The 24748-nt window shown below is 39.6% G+C and overlaps 1 protein-coding gene across 4 annotated transcripts; it reads left to right on the top strand.

The window, feature by feature from the left end:
* Nucleotides 1-637: 637 nt before the first annotated feature.
* On the top strand, nucleotides 638-24237 carry cylda (cylindromatosis (turban tumor syndrome), a). Of its 4 annotated transcripts, none has more exons than XM_034869670.1 (17): nucleotides 638-1012; nucleotides 1773-2315; nucleotides 4302-4613; nucleotides 5899-6004; nucleotides 6730-6831; nucleotides 7496-7612; nucleotides 11534-11922; nucleotides 13276-13441; nucleotides 13540-13681; nucleotides 14320-14442; nucleotides 15025-15116; nucleotides 15430-15496; nucleotides 16954-17086; nucleotides 18756-18864; nucleotides 19072-19190; nucleotides 19583-19799; nucleotides 21638-24237. In XM_034869670.1, exons 2-17 carry the CDS (start codon nucleotides 1824-1826, stop codon nucleotides 21820-21822), a joined length of 2871 nt encoding a protein of 956 aa, XP_034725561.1. In that variant the 5' UTR covers nucleotides 638-1012; nucleotides 1773-1823; the 3' UTR covers nucleotides 21823-24237. The 4 variants fall into 4 exon arrangements, with proteins under 4 accessions (XP_034725561.1, XP_034725573.1, XP_034725581.1 ...); XM_034869676.1 differs by lacking the exon at nucleotides 638-1012 and adding an exon at nucleotides 1225-1247; XM_034869682.1 differs by lacking the exon at nucleotides 7496-7612 and having other exon boundaries at nucleotides 639-1012.
* The last annotated feature ends 511 nt before the right edge of the window (nucleotides 24238-24748 follow it).

Raw genomic sequence — 24748 nt, 5'->3', positions numbered from 1 at the left:
ACAAATTCACTCATTACAATTACTTTCTAGTTTGGAGATAGGCATATTAATCATATGAGATAGGCATATTATCTCATATCTTGAGATTTCAATTCATTCTATTTTCTACTTTTCTACACATCAAAAGAAATATATTTCCTGTTTTATTGCACTAAATTCATAGCTTGACAGCTCTAGCTACTAGTTCCGTACAGTATGTAAAGTGTTGGTAAGTAGTATGTACTTCAGTCTGCGGCAACACTGTCATGCTTTATACACATGAGTGTGTCATTAATAATAACCTGATAATACAATATACAACAAATTATATTATGCATAACATTTTGAAATGGGCCAATTCTGCATAATGAGCACTTTTACTTTTGATTCTAAATGCATGTTGCTGATAATAATGCTTCTCTAATTTTAGTTAAGTTAATAAATACATTTTGAGTGCTTACTTATGTTATTTATAATTCAGTAATGGTATCTTTTTGTAATATTCAATATTAAAACTACCACCACCACAGATACAGCATCATCTGGCCTGAAAGATCCACTTCAACCTAACTATGTGTTCTGTCATTGGGAAAACCCCAGAGTGGGACTTGGTTACATACACAATAAAGAGCCAATCAGCGCTTGAAAACGAAGCGAATGACCAATGCCAGTCAGGAAGTGCATGACGTCATACATTAAGTTTCGTGAGGTCGTCTCCTGTAAATAAAATATCTCATAGCTGTAGCGATACACTGTATTATTTCACGTATTTCCCATGGAGAACAGATTTAACTAAATGCTGATAGCACACTGTAGAGGGTGGCAGTCCTCTGCCAGCCTGCTAGCTGTCGCTCAGCTCGCTAGGCTAGATTTAGCGTAAAAATTAGCTGTTTAGGGTGCTAGCAATAGCTAGCCATTCAGCTAATCAGAGGTTATTACGGAAGGAATCTAGCTTGTTTTCAGAGACCTCTATCTAATTGACATGGACATTTGGATTGGCGGTAGCGTCTAACTGAACTGACGTATATCCAAGGTAAGGTAACCATGTCGTTAGCATTGCATGTGCATTACTATTTGCCTTTTAGCTGACGGTACGTTAGCTAACTTCCTCTGTTAAAGGGCCTAGCACTGACAGCTTTTACCTGGTGATGACACACTGCTGCTCTGGTTGTCAGGGAAAATGTTCATGAAAACGAGTCATGACATTGCTGTCAGTGATGCCGACACTGGAATAAATCAGTTTTGTGGTTGTCACCTCAATGAACACGGTAAATAAATGTCAGATCAGTGCTAGCTCATGTCACGTTGAAATGACTTTCTTACTGTTAATATATTGTTTCGCCGACGTTACACCATTTATTAAAAACAGCAGTACAATAACCAAGTTAGTCTTACTGTCATGCTTGAAACAAATGACTAATGTACGTCAAGTTAACGGCATTGTGAGAACGTGCTCTTGACTGTGTCAAGTGGTTGATCATCATATCTGAGGTGTCATCAGGGGAAATCCAATTGTCTGGTATCTAAATCTTAGAATAACTCAACTGTCTGCTCACCATCTAGGTTTAGAATATTCAAATCAGTAGGTATGAGTAATGTTACACGAGGTCCTGCTAAATAATCAGTGGTAATCTAACTGCACAGGAAGGACTGGGGTAGACAGGGAGAGTACACAGCTGAGATCAGATTTCTCCCAACAAACCACAACAAGCAAACTGGGTCAGGTATCTGGTCCTAAAATAGCAGTAATCAGCTAACTAATTTATATTATAATGTGTTATTTCTTCCTAAAGACCACAGGTCAAGCTTGCCTTGATGTTGGACCTCCTGCCTAGCATGCAGCCATGAGCTCTGCCCTGTGGAGCCAGGAGAAGCCCAGTGGGGGCTTCAGGGAGGACTGGCGCTTCTACATGGTCATAAAGGAGTGTACGGTGGAGAAGCCTCCCCAGAAGACCCTGAGAATCCCCCGTGGCAGTCTCGGTCAGGCATGCCAGGAGCGCAACAGCCTGGGGCGAACACTTCCCCCATGCAAGGGCAAAAAGAGTCTCCGCATCCTGGACCAGACCAACGTGGTGCTGAGCCTAGACGAGCGGGACGTTTTGGAGCTGGATGAGAAACTGGCTGAGCTGCTCTTTCCTATTACCAATTGTGAAGAGCGATATGCACTGCTCTGCAACAAGTCACGGCTAGAGCGGGTCCGTGATATTGACTGTGGTTCAAAAGTGCGCGTCCAGCTGCGGTCAGGCGATGAACCTCTGCCCGGTGTAGTCCGCTTCAAGGGCTCGCTGCTCCCTGACAGAGCCCTCTCTGGAATCTGGTTTGGGGTGGAGCTGCTGGTGAGAACTTGTGTGTCTAATTAGTTATTTTGTATTTCCTCATCGATCATTTGGCCAGAGAGCTATACTACTGTAAAAATATAAATGTCTCTCATAATAACATGACAAAAAGAAAAACAGACAAGAACACATGTTTCAACTTGCAGTAGAACCACATCTCGACAACAGTAGGTACAGATATGGAACCGATAGCAGAATTACAACCAACCCAGGAGTTTTCATGGGCAGAACTCTTAATTGTTGCAAACCAACTGTCAAAAATGTACATACAGTCCTGACTATTCGACTTTTAAATTATTTGCAACCTCTGTTTGTGTGGCTTCTGCAAATTCCTTTTCAATATTATACAATACCAAAGAAGCAGCTGGGAAATGGTTCCTGAGAGCATTCTAAAACCAGGTGATTTTGCCTGACCCAAGTAACATTTTCTAAATTATATCTAGAGCTTAAAGCTACATCCGATTCATAGACCAGCAAATGGTAACACACACTCTCTCCTCTCTCCTATTAGGAGTAGAGGAACAACCATTTTTCGCTGTCCACGGCCTCCATTAGTGAAAGTAATCGTGGCAAATGCAATGCACTGAAGTGTTTGTACTCCTGTTGCTAATAAATAAGACTGACATCAGTATAGAATTTTGGGAGCCACACCAGTCATTTGCTGGAGTGTAAATCTGCTATTTTAAGCTCAATGGACTTTAGTATACATGCATAACAGAGGAGAAAAAATGCAAAGAGTACAACTAGATTTATACATCCAGGTCGTGCACACAACTGTAAGTGTCTGCCCACTTGCACTTGTAATGTGTTGGAGGTAAGTTGATACAACTCGTAGCACATTCAGAAAATAACAAAATGGGCCGTGAAAAAATCAAAGTTTTGCTAATAATTATTAGCTATTTTGATGACCGTTTAGAGCTTGTACAAGGCAATGCTTCCCAAGAAGAATGAAAAGCTAAATGTTCACATTTGTGTACCATTTGCTATGAGAATGTGACTTTGCAGCACCTTGTGTATCATATTAGTTTTAAAGTGTTCATATTATGCTCATTTTCAGGTTTATTATTGTATTTAGATGTTGTAACAGAATAGGTTTACATGTTTTTTTATTTTCAGAAACTCATATTTTTTTTTGTTGCACATTGCTGCAGCTCCTCTTTTCACCCTATGTGTTGTCTGTTCCATCTTTTTTGGGAGTTGCACATGCACAGTAGATAGGTCAGGACAACTAGTCATTAAGAAGAAGTGCATGAGGGCGTGCTACGCTAGCAGCTAGGCGAGTATTATAACGTTTGTTACAAAGTGACAAAATTTGTCAGAAACTGATAAAGGCTGGACTACTATAGAGTTGTTTGGAGAAGTGTTTTCTCTTGGAGATGGTGAGTCCCTTTGGGGGGGACTTTGTGATTTTTAACTTTGTAAACTTTTATAACGTGGACAAAAAAGAGATATAACCAAAGAAAGGAAAAGGAAAAAGCCAATAAGCATAATATGAGCACTTTAAATGATTTACGTGTTTACTTTCTGACATAGTTTTTTGGCCTCAAAATTTGTGGGTTATGTTCTGAAAGTTTATTGTTAATTTCCTCCCATTTCTCAAGCATTCAAAATACAGACCGGTTAGTAAATGTTAATTTACAGAAGGCCAAAACAAATCTGTTTCAGCAAAGTTTTGACTGACAAGATGACGAGCAGATAATGGCAACCTTTAACTTTTTGTGTTAACTATTTGTTATTGCTACTTTATAACTATTTTTAAAATGCATTTATCATTGCAGTAAGTCAAGTCATATTCTTACTGCAGTAATCGATCATATGCTCTCACAGCTCTAAGATGTTGACTTCCCTTCAGTGAAGAAATGCTGAGCAAGCAGCCTCGCTACATGCCCTACTTTTTATGACAATAAGTTGCTCATCCCTCTTGCTCCTATTCTGTCTCACTCTGTTCATTTGTCTCATCATCCTAACTTTACTTCCGTCTCCCAGGAGGAGGGTCGGGGCCAGGGCTTCACGGAGGGCTCCTACCAGGGCCGCCAGCTTTTCCGTTGTGAGGATGAGTGCGGTGTGTTTGTGGCCCTGGACAAACTTGAACTCTGGGAGGATGAAGATGACGATGCCTTGGGAGAGCTGGAGGTGGACCACGTCAATCTGGTGGACGAGGACCAGGAATTCCCTCCATTGGAGATCAACTCCAGGGTCCTGGTGCAGACCAGGGACGGGCCAGAGAGAGGCACCATCATTTTCTGTGACCTGCTGCCGGGAAATGAGAGCCTGGGCTACTATGTGGGAGTTGACATGGTAAGTAAGGCTCTCTAAATAGGTATTGTATCCACAACTGAATGTCAAAAAATAACCAACAGGTTAGTTGATAAAGAAAATAATTGACAAATGCACAAAAACATTTTTCTTCCTGACAATATGAACATTCCTCTAAGTAAAAGTTTAACATTTTGGGAAATACGCTTATTCACTTTCCTTCTGAGAGTTAGATGACAATATTGATACTACTTTAATGTTTGTACACTAAAGCATGCACAACAGCATGTAGCTTTCACATGGCTTAATGTGGACATAGTCCATCTACAGTATGTTCTTCCCTTAAGCGTCATTGCTTTGGGGAACAATTTACTGGCTGACAATGGAAATGAAGTGTTTACAAACCAGAGCTGTCACACCGGAAGGGAAACTTACGCCTATATTGTAAAATGCTGTTTATAATGACATCTTTGCTGAAGTTTGCTCATGTGAACTGTTCTTCTCAGTAGATGGCGGCAATGTGTAGAAAGTCACACATTTCAGCTTCAATGCATAAGAGTCAAAATATAAGAGTCATGACTCGCCTGTGTTTTTTCATTATTTTAAATTTTTTATGTCCGTTTCTCTGTATCTTGAGGGAACGTGTCTTGTTGCTTGGGATGACAGTAGCTGGTATCTATGACTACTGTTGTCAGGCGGGAGAGGCATTGTAGTCATAGAGAGATTGAAACACATAACTGAGGCATTTGACTGCTGATCGCTAGCAGCAGCAGCACCAACAACAGCAGCAGCAGCAACAACCCACTCAGTGCATCTGAACCACCCACACAAAGGCAAGGCAGTCACGCGGGGAGTGAGGTAAAGACTTAGTGCTGTATGACCCAAACGCATGGCAAGAGGCCAGCAGGCAGCTGAGGAGAGCCCACTGCTCTGCCTCACTCTGCGTCCAGCCTCGCCCTGCCTTCTCTCGCTAGTGGCACTAGCCTCACACTTGTCTTAGATTAGCCCGCTGGAGCAGAGTCCTGAATTCCAAACTAAAGTAGAAGACTTGTGTGGTTGTGCGTGCAGAGAAAGTAGAGCATTCAGGAGGAATGATTTGAGCTAGAACATGTGTTGTTTTTGGTGGAGAAGATGATGGATTGAGCAGTTTGCATCATAACAATAACAACAGAGAATCGAGTCTCAGCATCAATTTTAGAGCAATAAGACAAAAGACCTAATTAATCACCTAGAAGATACTCGGGGAAGAAGCCCGCGTGGAACCTTTTTCGAGAGATGAAGAACACCTGGCAGAGTTCTAAGGTTCTCATGTCTCCAACTCTTTCAGGACAATCCTATTGGGGACTGGGATGGTGTGTTTGATGGGAAGTTGCTGTGTAATTTTGCCAGTTTGGAGCACACTCGACTCGTCCCTATCTGTGACGTAATGCCAGGTAAGTCACCAAGTATTTGTCCCTGTTTTTGGACCATGTGTATGTCGTGAAACATCCGTGTTTTGCGAAAACATTCCGCTGTCCCTCTGTTGGACCAGCGCTGAGCTCCCTCTGAGCGTTTGTGTTTTGCTTGCAGCAGGAACAGAGGGCTTTTTGTGTTGATGTCTCACTTGTTTTTGAAAGTCAAGTGAGATACTCAGGGTCTTTGTTCTCTACCCTGGCATATTGATTTGTTTGTATTTGTGCTACTGCTGCCTCTCTGACTATTCAAAGTTGCATCTAGAACATCTTGAAGATTGGGATTCCTTATTATGCAAATTTGGCATCACCTGTTATCAGCCTGCCTTCTGCACTCTTTAGAAAGGCAACATTTGTTCCTGATTTGCCATGCTTGTGAAATTGAAATTGTAAAGTATACATTATTATTATTATTATTATTATTATTATTAATATTATTATTATTATTACGCAATATGAGAAGCAAAAAAGCGTATGGTATGTTATGCTCAGTGTGCTTTTTAATACAATATCTTTAGTCTGAAACGTATGTGTATGTGTCCTATAGTTAAGGAAACAGAAAATAGTCTCTTGAGAGTTGTTATTTTATTGTGTTTATCAAAATTGTGGTTATTGAACTACAGTACATACATTTGGTGCATGGTAGTTTAACATAGGCTGTTGGGGGTGTTGTGCCTCTAATATAGATGTATTTGTGGGCTGTACAGAATATTCCATGCAGGACCAAAGGCTGCAAAAGCACAGTTTTGCCCCCAGAGGCACCAACAGTGACAAGTCGTCCTCTGGACAAAGCAAACCAAAGAGCAAAGGTACTGCACTGCTGTTCTTGTATGATACAAACCAACTGTAACTGACATACCCGCCCTTTGGCCTGGTGATAATTCTTAAAAGGGCATTCCATCCAAATTGTCCGGAGCGATTTTGCATGTGTAAAAAAAACAATCAAACCACTTTTTGTGCTGAAGATTTTGGCTGGTTTCAAAACACTTAATTTGCCAGTTTCAATGATCCATCTAAGGCTATTTTCTGTTGGAGGAAATCTTCTCTTTGCTTTAGAGAACTCTTAAAACAAAACAGTTTTGTCAAAGTTGTGAGATTTTAGGCAAGCAAAGCTAAGAATACCAACAGATAAAACAATTTTGTTGGAAAGTCCCTTTTAAAAGATAATAATAATGCTTAACTCCATTTTTAACTTAATATAAGATTCTTCTCATTTGATGTGGATGGGTTACTTCTCTGATTGCTTTTATTTTCTCTTTTTGTTTTTCTCTTATGAAGAAAACGTATTAATTGACTTTTTTTTCTAGGTTTTCCAAGTTTTTTTTCTCACTTGGTCTGCTGTTGAGAAGAACAGGGGACAAAACTCATATATATATATATATATATATATATATATATACACACACACACACACACACACATTTTGCTTATCTCTGTGTTTGTTTTTTCTGCATGTACTTGTGTTATTTACAGGATTAGGTCATCAGTGTGGCAGTAGAAGCAAGTCTGAATTTTACTATACTTTAAATGGCAGCTCTGTTGATCCCCCAGCCCAGTCCAAATCCAAAAGCACATGGTACATTGATGAAGGTAAAACACGGGTACTCATGGGATGTCAACCATCTTCCCGGCAAGCTCCTGTTCACAACAAGCTACATACTTATTGGTTTCACTGAGGCAAACCTTTATTGGTGCTGTATAGTTTTAATTCATCAACATTGGCAGGATCAGGGGTTCCGTTCCCGGTGAGGCACCCCTGGACTAAAAGACATATATATTGTATACTCTGGCACCGAGGTTTGCTCTAACTTGGAGTGTCCTCTAAAAGAAGCATACACTAGTGTAGATAGTTTTAGGATTTGGTAAAATTGGAACGAGAACCTATTACTCCCACCTGCTAAAAACGTGGCATATCATTCTTTTAAGGATCATGTGAGTTTTGTGAATACGTTTTTACTAATATGACTAAAGGTTTCCTGAATAAAAATATTAAAGTTACAATGATGAATTTCTCATTATATCTCATCAAATTAATACTGTATTGTATTTTGAATTCAGGATAAGGTATAGTTAAAGGGTGCTTATAATCTTGACGTATTGTAGTATCTCATAATGATAAGATATCCACTGCATATTAAGTGTCCAGTAGTTGACTTTGTTAGAGTCTTTATGATCTGATTTCGGAATCTAAGCCCAGCTGTGGCGCTGAAATAGCAGTAGTCAGCTGCTAGCTAATACAAAAAATCCCACCAACACAACTGGTATGATCTGTGAACAGGAACAGTTTTTCAGTAGCTCACAGAAGAGGTGCATTTTATCTCTATACTAGTGAAAAACTGGGATTATTGATCTTAATTTTCATTTTGCTCGAATATGTACTAGTCTAACTGGTCATCTTGAACAGACTGTAAATATAGTTGAAATTAAGCTCACAACCTATACAAAGTAGGAGGTTTGTGTGCTTTGGCTGTCTGTCTCTCAAGGTGTGTAATACAAAATAAAATAAAAACTAGGTGTTGCACATCAATATGCTTCTCTCAGAGTTGGTGTGGAGTGACACATTTGTTGTTATTCTGTAAGACAGTTACAATACTTGAGTGTCACAGGGGATCTGCTTGTATCTCAGAATTTGATAAAAAGAATAGAAGAATATTGCACCTCCATAATCATAAAGAGTCCTTCATAATAAATCCAGAATATATGAATGGTTATTTAATTAATATTTTTTTGTTTTAACAAGTGGGAGAAAAGAAGTTCCATACAAAATATAATTAGTGTATTTCCGTGTAGTATATGTAGTTTATGTACTGTACATCAATTATTGTTTACTGGGATAAAATAAATATGCCCAAAATATAGTTTGCAGAAAAACAACAATCCGTGGTTTGTTGCAGAAGCTTGCTATTAAGACCTTTCCACTAGTCTCGTCCTTCATCTCCATTTCAGTGTGATATTCCACCTGCATGGAATAATTAGTGTCACCCTGAGGCTTTTAATAATGCTCAGTGCTGCAAATGACTCCTTAACTGTTATTGTCTTGTTTTGGCCGCTGATGCACATGAACAGATTGAACATTTGTGTCAAATACTATTTGCAGGCCAAATTATTAGTAAAAGCCTTTGAGCGTCAGAACTGACTGACTGAATCAGTCAGCACATTGTGCCATTGTTTTTGTATTTTCATTTTCGAGACGCAAGTTCAATTATTTTTGTAAATTACATTGCTCATTTCATCACCAATACATGTCAGTTGTGAAGAAGTCTCCTGAAGTTAAGTCTGTAGAGGCCGTGTTCACAGCATTCTGGATATTAACCCATTATTCGGTTTATGGTCACATTCTGGATAAGATTTGCGTTCTAATTGTGAATGAATGCATTTTCATCAAAACCTGGAGACATCACAAATCAACCATAAATGAGAAGCAAAACAAGATGCAAAAGAGGTTATGTACCTCAGTATCATGGCAAATGCTAACCCTTGCAGGCTCTGAATTTAATAGTACTCATCATAAAAATGATTGCTGTAAAATGATTGTGGTGTTGCCTCCTGCCATGGCAAAACACAATACTTGAGTTCCTGTAAAAGTATTTCAATACTAATGCAGGAATTGGGAGAGGTCATTTATAAATGGCTAACATGCTGTTTCACAACTGCTTACTCATCCTGTGAATGTGTAATCATTTGCATCCTTCTCAGGGTCACTTCCTACAATTTGGGTCATTTTCCTTTGTGCTTATGGTGCTTTTCTTTCCATCATGAAGTAATCAGACTAGACTCCAAACCCATATGGTTGTTTCAGTGAGGTAACAGTTCAAGTGTGGATACACAGGCTTGAAGGTGGATGCCACTTTATTCAAGAATGCATGCCCACATGTCGTGTCGGTTCAGTCAGTACTAGTAACCTTGAATTAATCTTTCCGAAAGAGAGTTCAGAAAGAAAAATACAAACTCTGATGTGGTTTACAAGAGCAGGTACTGCTGGGAGACAACACATGTTGTGATGACTTTATTGAGACATGAGATGCTGGATTGTTAATCACAAATCAAAATTGAAATAATTATCTGTAATGTATCTTTTAATTAACGTATTATAATGACACTCTGTGTTAAAATATTCCACTATCTATCACGTAATGCTGATGAGGTTGTTGTGTAGCATCTTTGACAGTGCCAGTAAACGGCCACTAATCTTTAACTAATCATATTATGTTTGTAATTTAACAGATGGATTTCAACAGCAGACGAGAAAGAGAAAAACACCTCTCAGGCTAAAATAAGGTTACATTAGAATGGCTACCGGCTAACACCATTTCAGTAACCTCTCACTTCTGCAAAGGGTGATGTGTAAAGTTCCAGTTATCTGCTTTTAAGATTTTGCTTAAAGGGCTTGGAATCCAAAAAAAACTCTTCAAAAAGCAGTTATTTTTATAGCAGTGGCAGACATTGATTCAAAGTGACATCACAAATGTCTCCAGTTCTTAGCTTTAGCAAAGAGTGCGCATGTATTGACTCAACTGTCATGGCCCACAAGGATTTCTCCTTTTGTGAATTCTTAGATAGAGTGACACTCCCCTTCCACATGCATTCATTAAGTTATGAAGCTGAAATCTTTCAAAATTGTCAATTTCATACTGCACAAATTGAAAGAAGTGCTTACACCGTAGCTATTTTGGTGTGTTATCCTCAAAGCAAAGTGAAACACACTGCAGAACACCATCGGATGGGAAGAGGAGTCTGCAAACCAGACATCACGTCTCAACCAAGGGCATTTTCACACTTGACCTAATAACTTGAGTCTGGACAGTGGCTTGTTATTCTAGGAATTAAGGAGGTTTATAATATAAACAGTTTTTTCAAATATTAGATGTGGTAGTAGTAGTAGCAGCTGTGGAACCATGTTTTTAGCACTATACACACAACAGTTTACCCTATCACAGATGCACTACGTGTTTTGTATGTTCTTCTAAATAGAAAGTAGACATTCCATCTCAACTGCAGACCAGTCTCTTCAACATGGGTAACCAGTAAATGTCTTTTTTAATTCCACTACAAAGACATTTTTGCTTGTACTTGTACATATCTAGCACAGATGTCTGTTTTTCTGAACTGTTGACATGGCATGAAAAATATGACATATAGGACATGTTTTATTTTACCAAACCCAAAGTGGCTCAAATGTGAAACTGCCCTAAAATGCTGAGATTGTTTAGGTAGAAATACTACAAATGTTTGAGAACAGTGACCTCTCATTATTTAAAATGAAGTAGTTATTTAAAGCAAAATACCTCCAGTTGCCAGTGTGCAGGTTTCTTTCTTCCTTCAGTTATTAAACTGTGATTCAACACTGTCTGAAAACCTTGTCTTTGCTGACCTCCAGTGGCTGAAGTTCTCTTTCTGTCATTAAAACAGGGATTTTTTCATGTGGTGTTAAATTACTCTTTAAAGACTGACATCTCTGAAGTGATGTGTAAAATGGACATTAAGTTTTGGCTTCTGATTTCTCTCCCACAGTTGGAGAGGACCCCGCCAAGTCACTTACTGACACGCCCCCTGACTTCAACCAGTCCTCCCCGCCCTCAAGAGCCCCGCCCTCTGCCTCGTTGTCCAGTGACAACAAGTTCCACTCTTTGCCCTTCAGCCTGAACAGGAAGACCGGGCCCATTGACAACATGAGCCATGGGCCTCTCTCTCTTTCTGTCCAGTCAGTGATGGGAGAGCAGCCTGAGCCCCCATCACCTTCTGCCCCTCCCTCGCCGCGGCCTTCGACGCCTCCTCGAGGGCAGCCAGGTCTGGAGGTGGGCTCTCTGGTGGAGGTGAAAGAGAACCCCCCTCTGTGTGGTGTCATCCGCTGGGTGGGCCTGCCTCCTGGCCTGCTGGAGCCTTTGGCTGGGCTAGAACTGGTGAGGCAACATGGCAATATCAATTTCAATTTAGTTGTCAGTATTAGTACTGACAACTAAAGAGATACTGGATAATATTGGTGGTACTAATGATAAAATTATATATCTGGACCATCTCTTGATTTATAATTTTATCATTAGTTAAAAACATTATAAGCACACTAATAGGGGTGGCACGGTTCACACAACCCACAGTCCTTTTTATATCACGGTTTTAAGATCAGGGTGTGTGGTTCTGTAGGGATCTTGTTATTTTTTCTTTTAATCTTTAACACTCCAGAAATATACTTCAGCATATGATATATAGCGTATCCACAATGTAGGATACAGTATTAAAATTTAGTTATATCATGTAATCACGCACAAACTGAATTTGACTTGACTTTAAGCACATTATTGGGACCATCTCTGAGGAAAAGCTAGGTGAGGTTTTGATACTGTAAGAGGGAAGACATTAATGATTTCAACAATCTTTTCATTTATTATGCAAAATAAGGACAATGTGTAATGCCATCTATGGGAATTTGTCTGCCTTTTTTGCACACGAAGATTTAAATATTACAGAATAGCAATTGGAATAACTTGCCAACTTCAATGTAGCTCTTACAAAATGTGTATGCTTTAAAAGAAAAAGAGATGAACTATTAAAGCTCAGTTTTTTGAACATGTCAGAATATGTTAAAGATTTTTTTTGTATAGTTTTTTAAAAATAAAAATGAAACTTGTTTTGGAGAGAATACAATTACTCTAGGCTAGTTTTCCTAGTTACCTTACCAAAAAGTAATTTTTTTCCTGCATCCATTGTGTGTGTTTGTGTGTGTGCTCACGTCAGTCACGGGGGGAACTGAGCAACGCCACCCGCTGCAGAGTGAAAAAAACGTTAAACATTTATACAGATTGGCAGGACTGTCTGAAATGTTTGCACCGTCTGTCGTAGTACGTTTTGTTGGTAACTTAATGTAGTTCTGGAGTTGGCAATGTATTTATGTTGTTAATGACATTTCAGTGAACCAGCAGATATTTGCCTTCAGCAAAGTACACAGTTTGCAACTTGATAACACCGACTGTTAGTTTTCACTAGCTAGATGTCATATACACACAGTTTGTATGCACATGACACTGTTGGTAGATCTATGTAAGATGCAGCATATTCCTAACTAATCAGCCAATCACTGTTGACAAAATTAGTAAACAAAGTCACTTACAAAATATCTGATCAGGCAGTCTTAAACGCGACCTAAGGCGTTTAGAAAACAACATATAAATGAAGTGCTTTTTTTTCCTGCACATACTGTACATTATAGGCAATACCTACCAGAAGTTGGATGATGTGATATTGACCTTTTCTTCCAGGAGGAAGAGTGCCCTGGCTGCACTGATGGAACCTTCAAAGGTACACGGTATTTCACCTGCCCACCCAAAAAAGCCCTGTTTGTGAAGCTCAAATGCTGCCGCCCCGACTCCCGCTTCCCGTCCCTGCATCACTCCTCCAACCCCATAGAACGATGCAACTCCATTGGTGAGTCAGTAGCACTAATTGGGATGATTAAAGGCACCAAATGAACTACTATCCCCAAAAGCTTTGTGTTTACACTTGTACTGTGTCTGTTTATGCAGCATTTGGGGGTTATTTAAGTGAAGTAGTACACGAGAACACGCCTCCCCGCACAGAAAATGATGGTTTGGATGTCATGGTGGGAAAAAAGAAAGGCATCCAGGGCCACTACAACTCCTGCTACCTGGATTCAACCCTCTTCTGGTCAGTACTCTTTTAGTCTTACATTATATACTTTATCAGCTACAGTGTATGCCTTGGTATTCTAACGTCTCTGGACTTCAGTCCTATTGATTGCCTATATGGTGCTTCATCAGCCAGGAGTGCTGTGTTTGCCCAGAGGCAGAGGCTTATTAGTAAACTGTTTTGACTTTGCCCACTGGCTCTAACTAGAGGGTGTATCCCTGCTGTGAGCAGGCCGGTGGATAGTTGTTGTTTCTGCCAACACTGCCAAAGGGCCATTGAACAAAGCAGTCAAGCCACACTTCTTCACCATACCACAGGAAATCCATTGCTTTGAAGATACTTTGACCAGTTTGGTGTTTTTAATTTTTACTTTAAATTTGACCATTCCATAAAACATTAAAAAAATATTTTTAAAAACTTCAAAGTAATGTTTGATTCTTTGGGAAAGTTAGAAAGAGTAGACAGGAATTTTAATCAACTATCAATAAATACAAATTCAATCAAGCACGCTGCATTATATCCCTCAAATGCTAACATTCAAATTTTTCATCAGTTTTTTAGTGTCTGCAAAAGATCATGATAAATCTTTGTATAGATTTAATAAAACAGACAATAATATCAAATGTAATCCCTTGGTTGTGCATTCTGTTCTGCAGTCTTTTCTCCTTCAGCTCAGTACTGGACACGGTTCTGCTGAGACCACGCTCGAAGACCGATGTGGAGTATTACAGAGAGACCCAAGAGCTGTTGCGCACGGAGATAGTCAACCCCCTGCGCATGTAAGTCAGATTGGTTCATTGCAGACATACTTAGGACCCACATTGTAGGTTTTTAGTCAGTATTCTCAATAGCGTTTTAGGCATGCATTTTAGATGTCTCCTTTTTTAGGAAGCTATCCGTAAGGGCTGCTCGATTATGGTGAAAAAAATCATTATCACTATTATTTTGGTCAATATTTAAATCACGATTATTTAACATGATAACTCATTGACTTTTGGAAAGATGTTGCAATTATGGAACTTAAAAATACAGTTAAACAAACCAACAGTGAAAACACCTTGAACTGTGAAATTTCCCTGAATACTTGGCGCCAAAATTATGTACAAGATAAAAGATTTGACTAATTGCACAGCCCTACTATTACTATTCAAAAACTGTTCAAGACTAAAATGCTCATGTTTCCCTTTTTAAATTAGAGCTTGCACATGATTTTAATTCAGATACATAAGCAAAACACAGTCTGGAATTTTATAAATTGCATTGTTTACTTCATCATCCAACCCTGAATGTAACATCACATGCAAAATTTCACTAGCAGGGCAGATATCTTGCTTGTAACTTGCTCGCTTTTATTCATCCAGACATGGGTATGTTTGTGCCACTAAAGTGATGAAGCTAAGGAGGATCCTGGAGAAAGTAGAAGCTGCCTCTGGGTTTACATCTGAAGAAAAAGGTATGATGGTAGATTCATTTTTAATTGGTCTTTTAATAATTTATTCATTGGTCTTACAACAACTTAGTCTTTTTAGCTGTAACAATTGTCATGAGTTTGAGTGGATCATGATGATTGTTTCACCTTTGTAATGGTCTTGGAAATCTGAATTTTGATTTGACTATAACACTGCTGCCAGTCAAAAGGAATCAGCTATTTTAAAATAGCATACACATTAAGGCTATGGAATTCACAGTTTTAACAGTGTCTGCACTGGATTGGAGTTTTTATACAGGAAGGTTCACATCTCGTTTAAGCACCTCTTGTATTGCAGATCCTGAGGAGTTCCTTAACATCCTTTTCCATCACATACTGAGGGTGGACCCATTGCTCAAGCTAAGGTAAGGGCCAGTTGCCATTTGAAAAGAAATGCTGAACCTCTTTGGCAACATCTAGTGCATTAATACAAAAGACATGGCTGAAATAGTTTGGTGATGCGGTTATTAGTTTTAATACACAAACCATTTGTATGACACGGCATAATGAACATATCTTTGTTTGTTGCTGCTTCCACACACATCACTGCTAAATCACAAAACTATACCAGAAAATCTGCAGTGTGTAGATTTACACAGTTTCACTTCTGCAGCAGTGCGTAGCTGGAGATTGAGTGACAGACAGTGTGGGCAAAGTGTAACTGTAGGATGGTTTTTGGTCACATTATAAAAACTCCCTTTGTTGTCATGCTTAATGATCTTTGCAATTCAGATGAGCAGAATTCTGTCTATTGTGCAATACTGTTATATCGCAATAGTATTTCCATATTAATTTCTATAGCAAGCAACCAAACCTTTATTCACAATTTCATACCGAAGCCAAGAAGTGGAAAACATATAACTTTTTTATGAGTCATCTGGAACATGTACCTGGCTTAGAAATGAGTCCTTGAGCAGTGTCTTTACAGTTAATCAGGGACAGGATTCTGATTTGACAGAAAATGTGTTTATCATATCCTGAGCAGTTAATGTCAAATCATCAGGCAGTCTGATGTTGAGTTTAAACTGCTTTTAAAGGAAAAATTAAAAAAATCCCAATAGTCATAGGTAAGGTAGGCAGGCAAAGGTATATATAAATGTATATGTATGCACATTTCATAGAAACATTTGTTAGAAAATTACTGAAATTATTAGAAAATATACTTTTTGAAAAAAAATGGTGTAGATTTTTGAAGCTTTAGTGCGTAACCTTTTGATATTAATGATTGTCTGTTACATTTAAGCCATTGCCAAATGAGTTGCTACAAAGCTAATTAAAACAATCAGCTCCACACAACTCTCTGTGTAATTCTAAGTACGGCTATGGTCAGAAGATTGTGTTGTCCTGTTACTTTCCCGCACATGAGCTTGAGTGAAGATAATTACCTCTTTTGAAGAGTCCATCAGGTGTTTTTAATCTTCTGTGTCCTCCTTGGCTACTAGCAACTGTGTAGAGGAGGGGTGGGGGTGCGTGCACGATCACGGAAAGCTGTATCATGTGGATGCACCAACAGTGTTGTTGTTGCTGTCAGAATTCCTCATGGGGGTGACAGAAACTATGCACTATAGCTTTAACTAACATTTTTTATTCCATATCTGCCACATTAGGTACTTTTGGGTAGGAAATTATTTGAATTACATGTAGTTTTTTTCTTCTTTTTTTTTGTCCCCAGAAAGCCTTTGAGCAGATCTGCTTTAGTCCAGTGAGATAAATATCACTTGTGGGTAATGAAGAAAGTGCTTTTGAGCCAGTTGAGTTCTGTTCAGTTGCAGTTGAGAAAGAGGATCTGTATAAAACTTAAGACATTGTGTGTTTTTTCCAGGTCAGCAGGGCAGAAGGTTCAGGACTGTTACTTTTACCAGATCTTCATGGACAAGAAGGACAAGGTGGGAGTTCCCACCATCCAGCAGCTCCTGGAGTGGTCCTTCATCAACAGCGACCTAAAGTTTGCAGAGGTGAATGAGCTTGAGTTGAGTAGAAAGATTGGTGGTATTGTGGTGTGATTTGTCTTGACTTGACAGTAAGTATTTGAACCAAATCTTACCTGAAACAGTGCTACCTAAAATATAGAGTATAAAATGTAAATATACACATTTTCCTCGATTTGTTGAGCTACAAAATTACATCAAGGTAAAATTATTTAAATGTTTTATACCTGGGGAACCTATAAAAAATATAAATTGTTGTCATATTTGCTATAACTGTCACTTTTTTCTGACACTGACACATAAAAAATCACATTCCTCTGCCTCCTCCTAGTGCTCCTAACGGCATTTGCAGGTTTCCACCAAGCCCGAAGATTAATAACCAATCAGAGCGGAGGAATCTGTAACACAGTGTCAGTGCTTGTGAACTGCAGTCAATCTATCAAACCAGGCAGTGCTGATCAAATATGAATCAAGGTTCTGCTAGTGCATTGCCTAGGTACTATGCGTCTTCAGAGTGTGACAAAGTATTGGCTCTCCCCTGTGTTAACAGTTTGTTATAAAAAAAAAAATACATTTGTGGTTTTATCAGGCTACAAATGGGGGGTTAGGTATTGTAATTATTTTTTATCAAAGTTGATTTAATTGGACCCCCTTTTTTTAGTTGTTTTAATGTTGATGAGGAGAACCAAATCCTTGTTAGGTAAGAAAGACAGAAAGAGTTCATGGGCCCTATCTTGAACCTGGTGTAAAGTGTCTTTGCAATTTTAAGGCCAATGCAGTTGTTAATTTCCTGTCCTGCACCCACGCCGTTTAAACATCAAATGCACCTGCACCCATCTTTGCAATCGGCGTGCTGGTCTTACATGGAGGTGTGTTCAGGTGAATTCTTGGTGTATTGCTATCTTGCGGCAGCAGAAAGTGATCACGCCAGTGACCAACAACAACCTGGTCTAAAGTCAGTAAAGCAGCATTTCATTGTTACTTTAATAGCGCATTAGTAAGTATTTAAAAGCTTGTTACCCACACACAGGGAAGCGCAGTAGCGGACACAAGTACAAAAGATTACAAATATACAAATATTACAGTGCAAATCCGCCATCATAATAGCAATGCGCCAAGGTATAAACGCACGTGTCTTTTAAAGGGAATGGGAGATGACACTCTGATTGGTTTATTGCATGTTACGCCCAAAACACACACAGGAATTAATGAAGACACTAACTATAGCCCTTTTGAACCATGCACATGAGGCACAGACCCTTTTTTCTGCCGTCAAACTAGCAAAAGTGGATTTGGACACGCCATAAACGCACCTGCGCCATACCCTTCACGCCGTGTGCTTAGATCGTTAAAACAGGGCCCTGTATGTAACATCCATTGTCATGGCCTATGCAGTGAGAAACAAGAAACAAACAAGAAATGTAGAACGTACGCAAATTGGCATGTACAGTCATATGTCCTGAGGACGAGCCAATTTTTTGTACCTTTAATTACCAAAGATAATGTAACTACTTGTCATCTGTATTCACTTTTAAAGACTTATTCGTTAAGTTCTGTAATAGGTTGGATTTCAAGTACATTGTGTAGATTATGTTCTGATTTTAGTTTCTGTGTGCACTGAGCTTTGCTGAAATGTCCATGCTGCTTTGTTGATGACCACATAAGTTTTCTCTTTCTCTGATTTTCCTGCCCACAGGCTCCCTCCTGCCTTATCATCCAGATGCCCCGCTTTGGAAAGGACTTCAAAATGTTCAACAAGATTTTCCCCTCACTAGAGTTAGACATCACAGACCTTCTTGAAGACAGTAAGTTGTAGCTAATAATTTTTCCAGTGTGTAAGCGTGATGTGTTCTTGCCAATCGATGGTGTTTCAGAGCTGTGTGGCATTTGGTAATGAAATTCCACTGGGTTGTCACTGCTACTCAACTGAGATGAAGGAAGCTTTTTTCTTGTTTCCAAACCTGCTAAAGAACTGTTGTGTCAGGCAGAATAAATGTGTTTTTATCATCCAGCTCCAAGGGAATGTCGAATCTGCGGAGGCCTGGCTCTCTACGAGTGTCGAGACTGTTATGAAGACGGGGATATCACGGCTGGCAAGATTAAACAGTTCTGTGAAAAGTGCAATACACAGGTAAACAACAGAGGGCATTAAGGCCACACCAGTTCAACAAAAAACTGCGTTGTAAAGTGTGGGTTTAGGCTCATCCATTTGGTGGCGCCAAATCCAAAGGAATCATACTGTCCAGTGCAGAAGTTATGTTGCAGAAGAGTGGCTTCTACACTAGAATGTAATATATGGTCCGCTCCATTTCATTTCCATCACATAGGTCATTTATTGAAATATTGTTGGATTTATACCAAGATTGCCCATCTAGTATGAATCCTCAAATGTACTTTAACGCTTTGATTCTCTGTGATCTTTAATCTATATGTTGTATAAAGCATGTAAAACATATTTTGTTCAACTTTTACACGGTAACAAATGGTCAGTACGATGGTGTGTACCTGCTTGTACTGCTTTAGGTTCACCTCCACCCGAGGAGGAAAGCCCATCGGCACGGCAAACTGTCTGTCCCCAAGGAGCTGCAAGAAGGTACGGGGCGGCAGGGCAGTTTCCCCCGCCAGAGGATGGAGCTGTTTGCTGTGCTGTGCATCGAAACCAGTCACTATGTGGCCTTCGTCAAGTACGGCAGTGCAGATTCCTCATGGCTCTTCTTCGACAGCATGGCTGACCGTGACGGTAAGTGCCATGGCCTTTTGATGCTGCGTTTGTTATCACATCAAACTGATCCTTGAAATGAGATCCAGGCTATGTACAGGAAATTGTTTTTGTTAGACTGTTGAAAGAACCTCACAGTGCAACAGATGGTATTATAGGGTCTCAGAAGCCCAGTGAAGGAGATACTAAACTAATTAATCACTTTACAGAAAACATTCTGAGTTTTTTTTATGATTTTATAATTAATAAATTATTGTTTGATCAGTCCAATTTTAGAAAATGGTGACAGTGTTTTTTCTTTCATGTCAAGACAAAGAACAGCAGCACACACTGAAACTACTGCATAGGACTGCACAATTAATCAAATTTTAATCATGATTTTGGCTTCCAATGATCAAATTGCGTGATTGAGCGTTATTTTAAATGCGTCATTCTGTTCATAGAACACTCCGGATTTTTTTCCAAAACCAATCTAAGGCCTGTAAACTGTCTGATCATGTGCCAGTCAGAGTTGTTCCCTGCACCGCACAGCTTAGTTTCTAGATGTAGACAGTCACAGAGGATAGAGCAACGTGAGGAAAATAGCAGTTGGTTTTACGTCGGTCACAAAGTTTACCAGTTTACCAGTAAATGCAACATTTTGTCCCGTCTGAGTTGTTTTTTAGACAACAACAGTGACCAGTGCTAGTTTGTGTCGGTTAGGTCACTGTTTTTGTACAAGTATTTCCGCTGGTAACTCTGCTATCGCTGCCGCCACGGCGAAAAGCACAGAAGAAGTTATTGAATGCAACTACCTTCAGTTGGTAGAGTAACGACGTGTGAGACTGAACCTGCTGGACCTCGGCGAGAGACGTGACCCATAGACAGAGTATCATAGTTCATAAAAACGAAGCACAGTGACAATACAGACATTTGTACACACCACGTGTGTACCTCTGCTGACCCGCCATTCGAACCGTGCTGGACCCGTTCAAAATGAGTCAGCGGTCACTCTGTGAGTAACACACGTCCATCGCAGTCCCTCTCTCTCCCTAGCTCTTTTAATCAGTCTGTTACTGTTGGTAAAAACAATTGAAGGAGCTTTCTCAGAGATAATTTTTAAAAAATATTTCCTAGGCAACTTATTTCAGATAATTTTCATGTAAACATGTATTGCAGCTGTATATTTTCAATATGGGAAGGAAACGCTGTTGTTGCATTTCATTTTAAGACCAATCTGTTTTAATAAAAGAGCTTGTGAAAAGTGGCTTTGACCTTAAACTTAACCTTCAGGCCACTGTGTAAAAAATCTCTAGGTATATATTGTGTATCGCGATTCATCCAAAAAGTACAGAGATAAGATTTAAGTCCTGGACTAGTAGAAGGTCTCTAGCACAATATGGATGCACATTATGGATGTGAAAGCTTTATGTGACAATAAAATTAGTTTTTGTTAAAATCAACAACTAATTGTGATAATTAATTGTGATCTCAATATTCATCAAAATAATCATGATTATCATTTTGGCCATAATCATGCAACCCTTCTACTGCAGGTATATTTGCATTAAAAAGTGATTATTATTATTATTATTATTGTTATATATAATCAGTTGACTAATATTTTTACCTCTAATTGCTGGTTTTTCTTTTTGGCCACAACATGTTTGTGAGTATTTTCCATGAAACAACGTCACAAGTGCTGGAGAGAAGAGGTTTAATTTAAAAGTATTTTTAAACAAAAGTTTTTACATCCATATCTGCCATTGGCAACTTCTTAGCAATCAAGTATTCCACACACAAATGATAATTTGCGAATATGATGTGGATTATCATAATTGTCAGACTGGTTTCTAATGATCGTGCATGTGGCTTTGCAGGAGGGCAGAATGGTTTCAACATCCCCCAGGTGTCTCCCTGTCCGGAGGTGGAGGCCTACCTGAAAATGACCCCAGAGGAGCTGCACACCCTGGATCCCAAGAGCATCCAGGGCCAGGCGCGACGCCTGCTGTGCGATGCCTACATGTGCATGTACCAGAGCCCGACCATGAGCCTGTACAAGTAGAATCCTCTCCCCATAGCCTTCACCCTTGCCCCTCAGCCACACCACCTCCCTCTCCCCAAAGGCAGGAGATTTCCAGAAAGTCCAAAAATGAAAAAGAAACTAAAAGAAGAAAGGCTGCCTGCCAGCAGGGGTGCGGTCCGGAGTTAACCCTCTCCAGCCCACCTCTCCTCAATGCCTGCCCATCTCCGGAGGCTAGAGAGATGGAAGAGAAGCCTATTTGCACTGTGCATTAGTTGTTGTCGTGTTCTTCATGTAGTCCGATGTAGCTTCCCTTTGTCTCACACCCTAGCATTGCTGGTGGATGATGAAGCGAAGGTAGGCCTGATGAAGATTCACTCTCTGTCCAGAGGAAGGGGGAGAAGATGGGTGGGAGGGCATGTTTGCGTCACCGCGGCTGACAACACATCTGCAACAAAAACAAGATGAGCTAGTGGGAGGACCCACCTCATTTACCTTAAGAAAAGAGGAGTCCTGCTATTCTTAATCACTGTAAAAAACGGGAGCTTTCCATAACGCCACATTAAGGGAGCAATGCAGTGCGCAAATCCTCATCCAACCTGTGTGTACTGTTCTAAAACTAGTGTAAAATCTCTTAGTAGCATATATTTCTCAAGTTAGTAACATCAACAGTATAGATGTCAACCTACTGTGCAGTTGCATTAAGACCAGAGTATTCTGCTCTCTGTGAACCGGTTTGCATATTTTCCCATCATGCTGTGTAAATGTCTTTACAGTACATGTTTTGCAGAAACAGATGTAGCCATTGTTAAAGTCTCACGTTTTACTGCACACTCAACCAATGCTGCACTTTTGCTCCATCCAAAAGTGGACCTATCAGGAAACATTTAGGTTTAGCTCCTTTTTTTCTTCCATTGGAAGTCACAGTGAGTGCTAATTTGTTGGTTGGGAGACATCAGAGTTTTGTGTTACAGAATACAAATTTGTTTCTCCTCTGTAGCTGTAAAGAGCGCTCTGCATTGCTAATGCAGAGTAGATGCCAGATAAATGCATGAAGGGAGTACAAAGGCTTCTGTTGTAAAGCTGGTTGGTGGGGCACTCCATGCATTCAGAGGGTCAATGAGGTGAAATACTGAAAACGTCCGACTGTTTTCTTTAAAGTAAGAGACTATGATGTGAAGAATTTCACATGTGGTGTTTTTTGACTCATTGTATTGATGACTAAATCTAAATTATATTTTGTGTTTACAAAGCCTTTTCTCTGCCCGTCATGGCAAGTATTGACTCTCGCTGCCTTCCATGAAGATGTGACCAGCAATGCAAGTTTCCAGCCATGCACCAGATAACAAAACAATTCATGATCAAATATTATTATTTATTATATTCTAATCCTATTACAAACTCATATGTCGTCCCTTTTTAAGAAAATGAAACCGGGGATTGATGATACTGCTTTGGGTACTCCTTGTCCTCTATCACAATATATGGAAGTGAGTTATTGTAGTTTGCACCCCCTCATAGCAACTACTGAATGTTAATAGTGACACGTTTAACAGTGTGTTGTTAACAAAGGATGGCTAATGAATGAGGCACAAGGCTGATAACCTTGGGGCACCATATATATGTATTTAAAGAAAAACATTTTTTGTTAAAAATGTAAAGGCAGAATGAGTAGGATTTGTCCGTTACGGTTTGTAAACCACATTCAAAGTTGGCCCCTACTGATTGACTCCAGGAGAACACGCGCCCTGCTCTCCTTCCTTATCCTCTCCTTCAGTGCTCGCCAGCGGCCCAAAGGTTTACGCCCGGAAACATTCTGCACACAGCAAAATGAAGAAGAAAAAAGACGGACACACTTCTCGTGGGTCATAAGGAATAATTGAAAGGGATTATTTTTGTATTGGTGCAACCGTTGAGTTTTACAAAAATCCGACTCTTTCGGCCTGTAATAGTTCCTTGATTCCATTGTATTCCTATTGTAAAGAGTACCTAAAGCATACCCGTCATGGATTGAGATATGAAGTAGTTGGTTTTTATATATCACACAAAATTGGATAAACAAAACCAAGAAATGCACAGGTTTGCATCAGCATTATGTATATTTTTCCTAAATCACAGCTTAATCACGGATTTAGTTGTGAGTATGAAGTAAATGTGTGATGGCGTTTTTATAAATTAGGGTCCAGCTGACAACTTCCATTTTGTTCCGTGGTCCACTGTCCCAGGGATCCTGACAGGGGTTCTTCCTGTGTGAACGTTTTGTGCACTGCTGAAGCTGGTGAATGACTGGAGCCTTGTTCACTATGAGAGAAGTCGAATACAGAGGATGGGATCTTGATTTTATTTTTTATTTTTTTCTGTTGCATCAGTACAGTATAGACATATGTAACGGGTGGAAAATTAATGTCAGTGATGTTCCTGTAAATGTTAACAAAATAAAGCCCATTTTGAAGGGTACACTGCATGTTCTGAGTGGTGTGATGACCAAACTTGTAGCCTGTATAGGTGAGCATCAGGGATTGAGGATAATCTTTTGCACTTGGCAGTTGAAGTGGATTGGTATGTTTTAAGATCGGTATCTCCTGGTCATAAATGTTAAATCCCAGGAAATAAAACTTATGCAAGTGCTATGGTATTGAAAGAAATTAAGAAATGTATTTCACAGTACTGCCACACTAGTGAGGGTGGAAAGCCACCATGGAGAGGAGCTTAGTTTCTACATGCAAAATATTGCTTTCACAACAACTTTCTATTTCAGTTCAGCAAGCAATTGTAAGGGCCATCACTGTTACGTGTGGTAAGAGGTGCAACACATTCTAAAATTCAACCTGAGAATTTCAGTATGTTCAGTTTTTGTCATACTGGTTGTCTGGCTGTTGTGACTGTAAATGCACTGTGTGAGTCAACAAGCAGGGAGTTGCAGCACCCGTACAGCCGCTCAGTTGTTGATAATGGTGGCTACTGAAAG

This window comes from Etheostoma cragini, chromosome 1, assembly GCF_013103735.1.
Source record: "Etheostoma cragini isolate CJK2018 chromosome 1, CSU_Ecrag_1.0, whole genome shotgun sequence".
Classification (NCBI taxonomy): Eukaryota; Metazoa; Chordata; class Actinopteri; order Perciformes; family Percidae; genus Etheostoma; species Etheostoma cragini.
The sequence above is the reverse complement of the archived record's forward strand: the minus strand, read 5'-3'. Positions and strand labels throughout refer to the sequence as shown.

Excerpts from the sequence above, each read along its gene's own strand:
- cylda (XM_034869670.1), top strand. The coding sequence starts at position 1,824 with ATGAGCTCTGCCCTGTGGAGCCAGGAGAAGCCCAGTGGGGGCTTCAGG. Across the intron at positions 13,682-14,319 it reads CTGGATTCAACCCTCTTCTG|TCTTTTCTCCTTCAGCTCAG; the intron begins GTCAGTACTCTT and ends TCTGTTCTGCAG. Across the intron at positions 18,865-19,071 it reads CACAGACCTTCTTGAAGACA|CTCCAAGGGAATGTCGAATC; the intron begins GTAAGTTGTAGC and ends TTTATCATCCAG.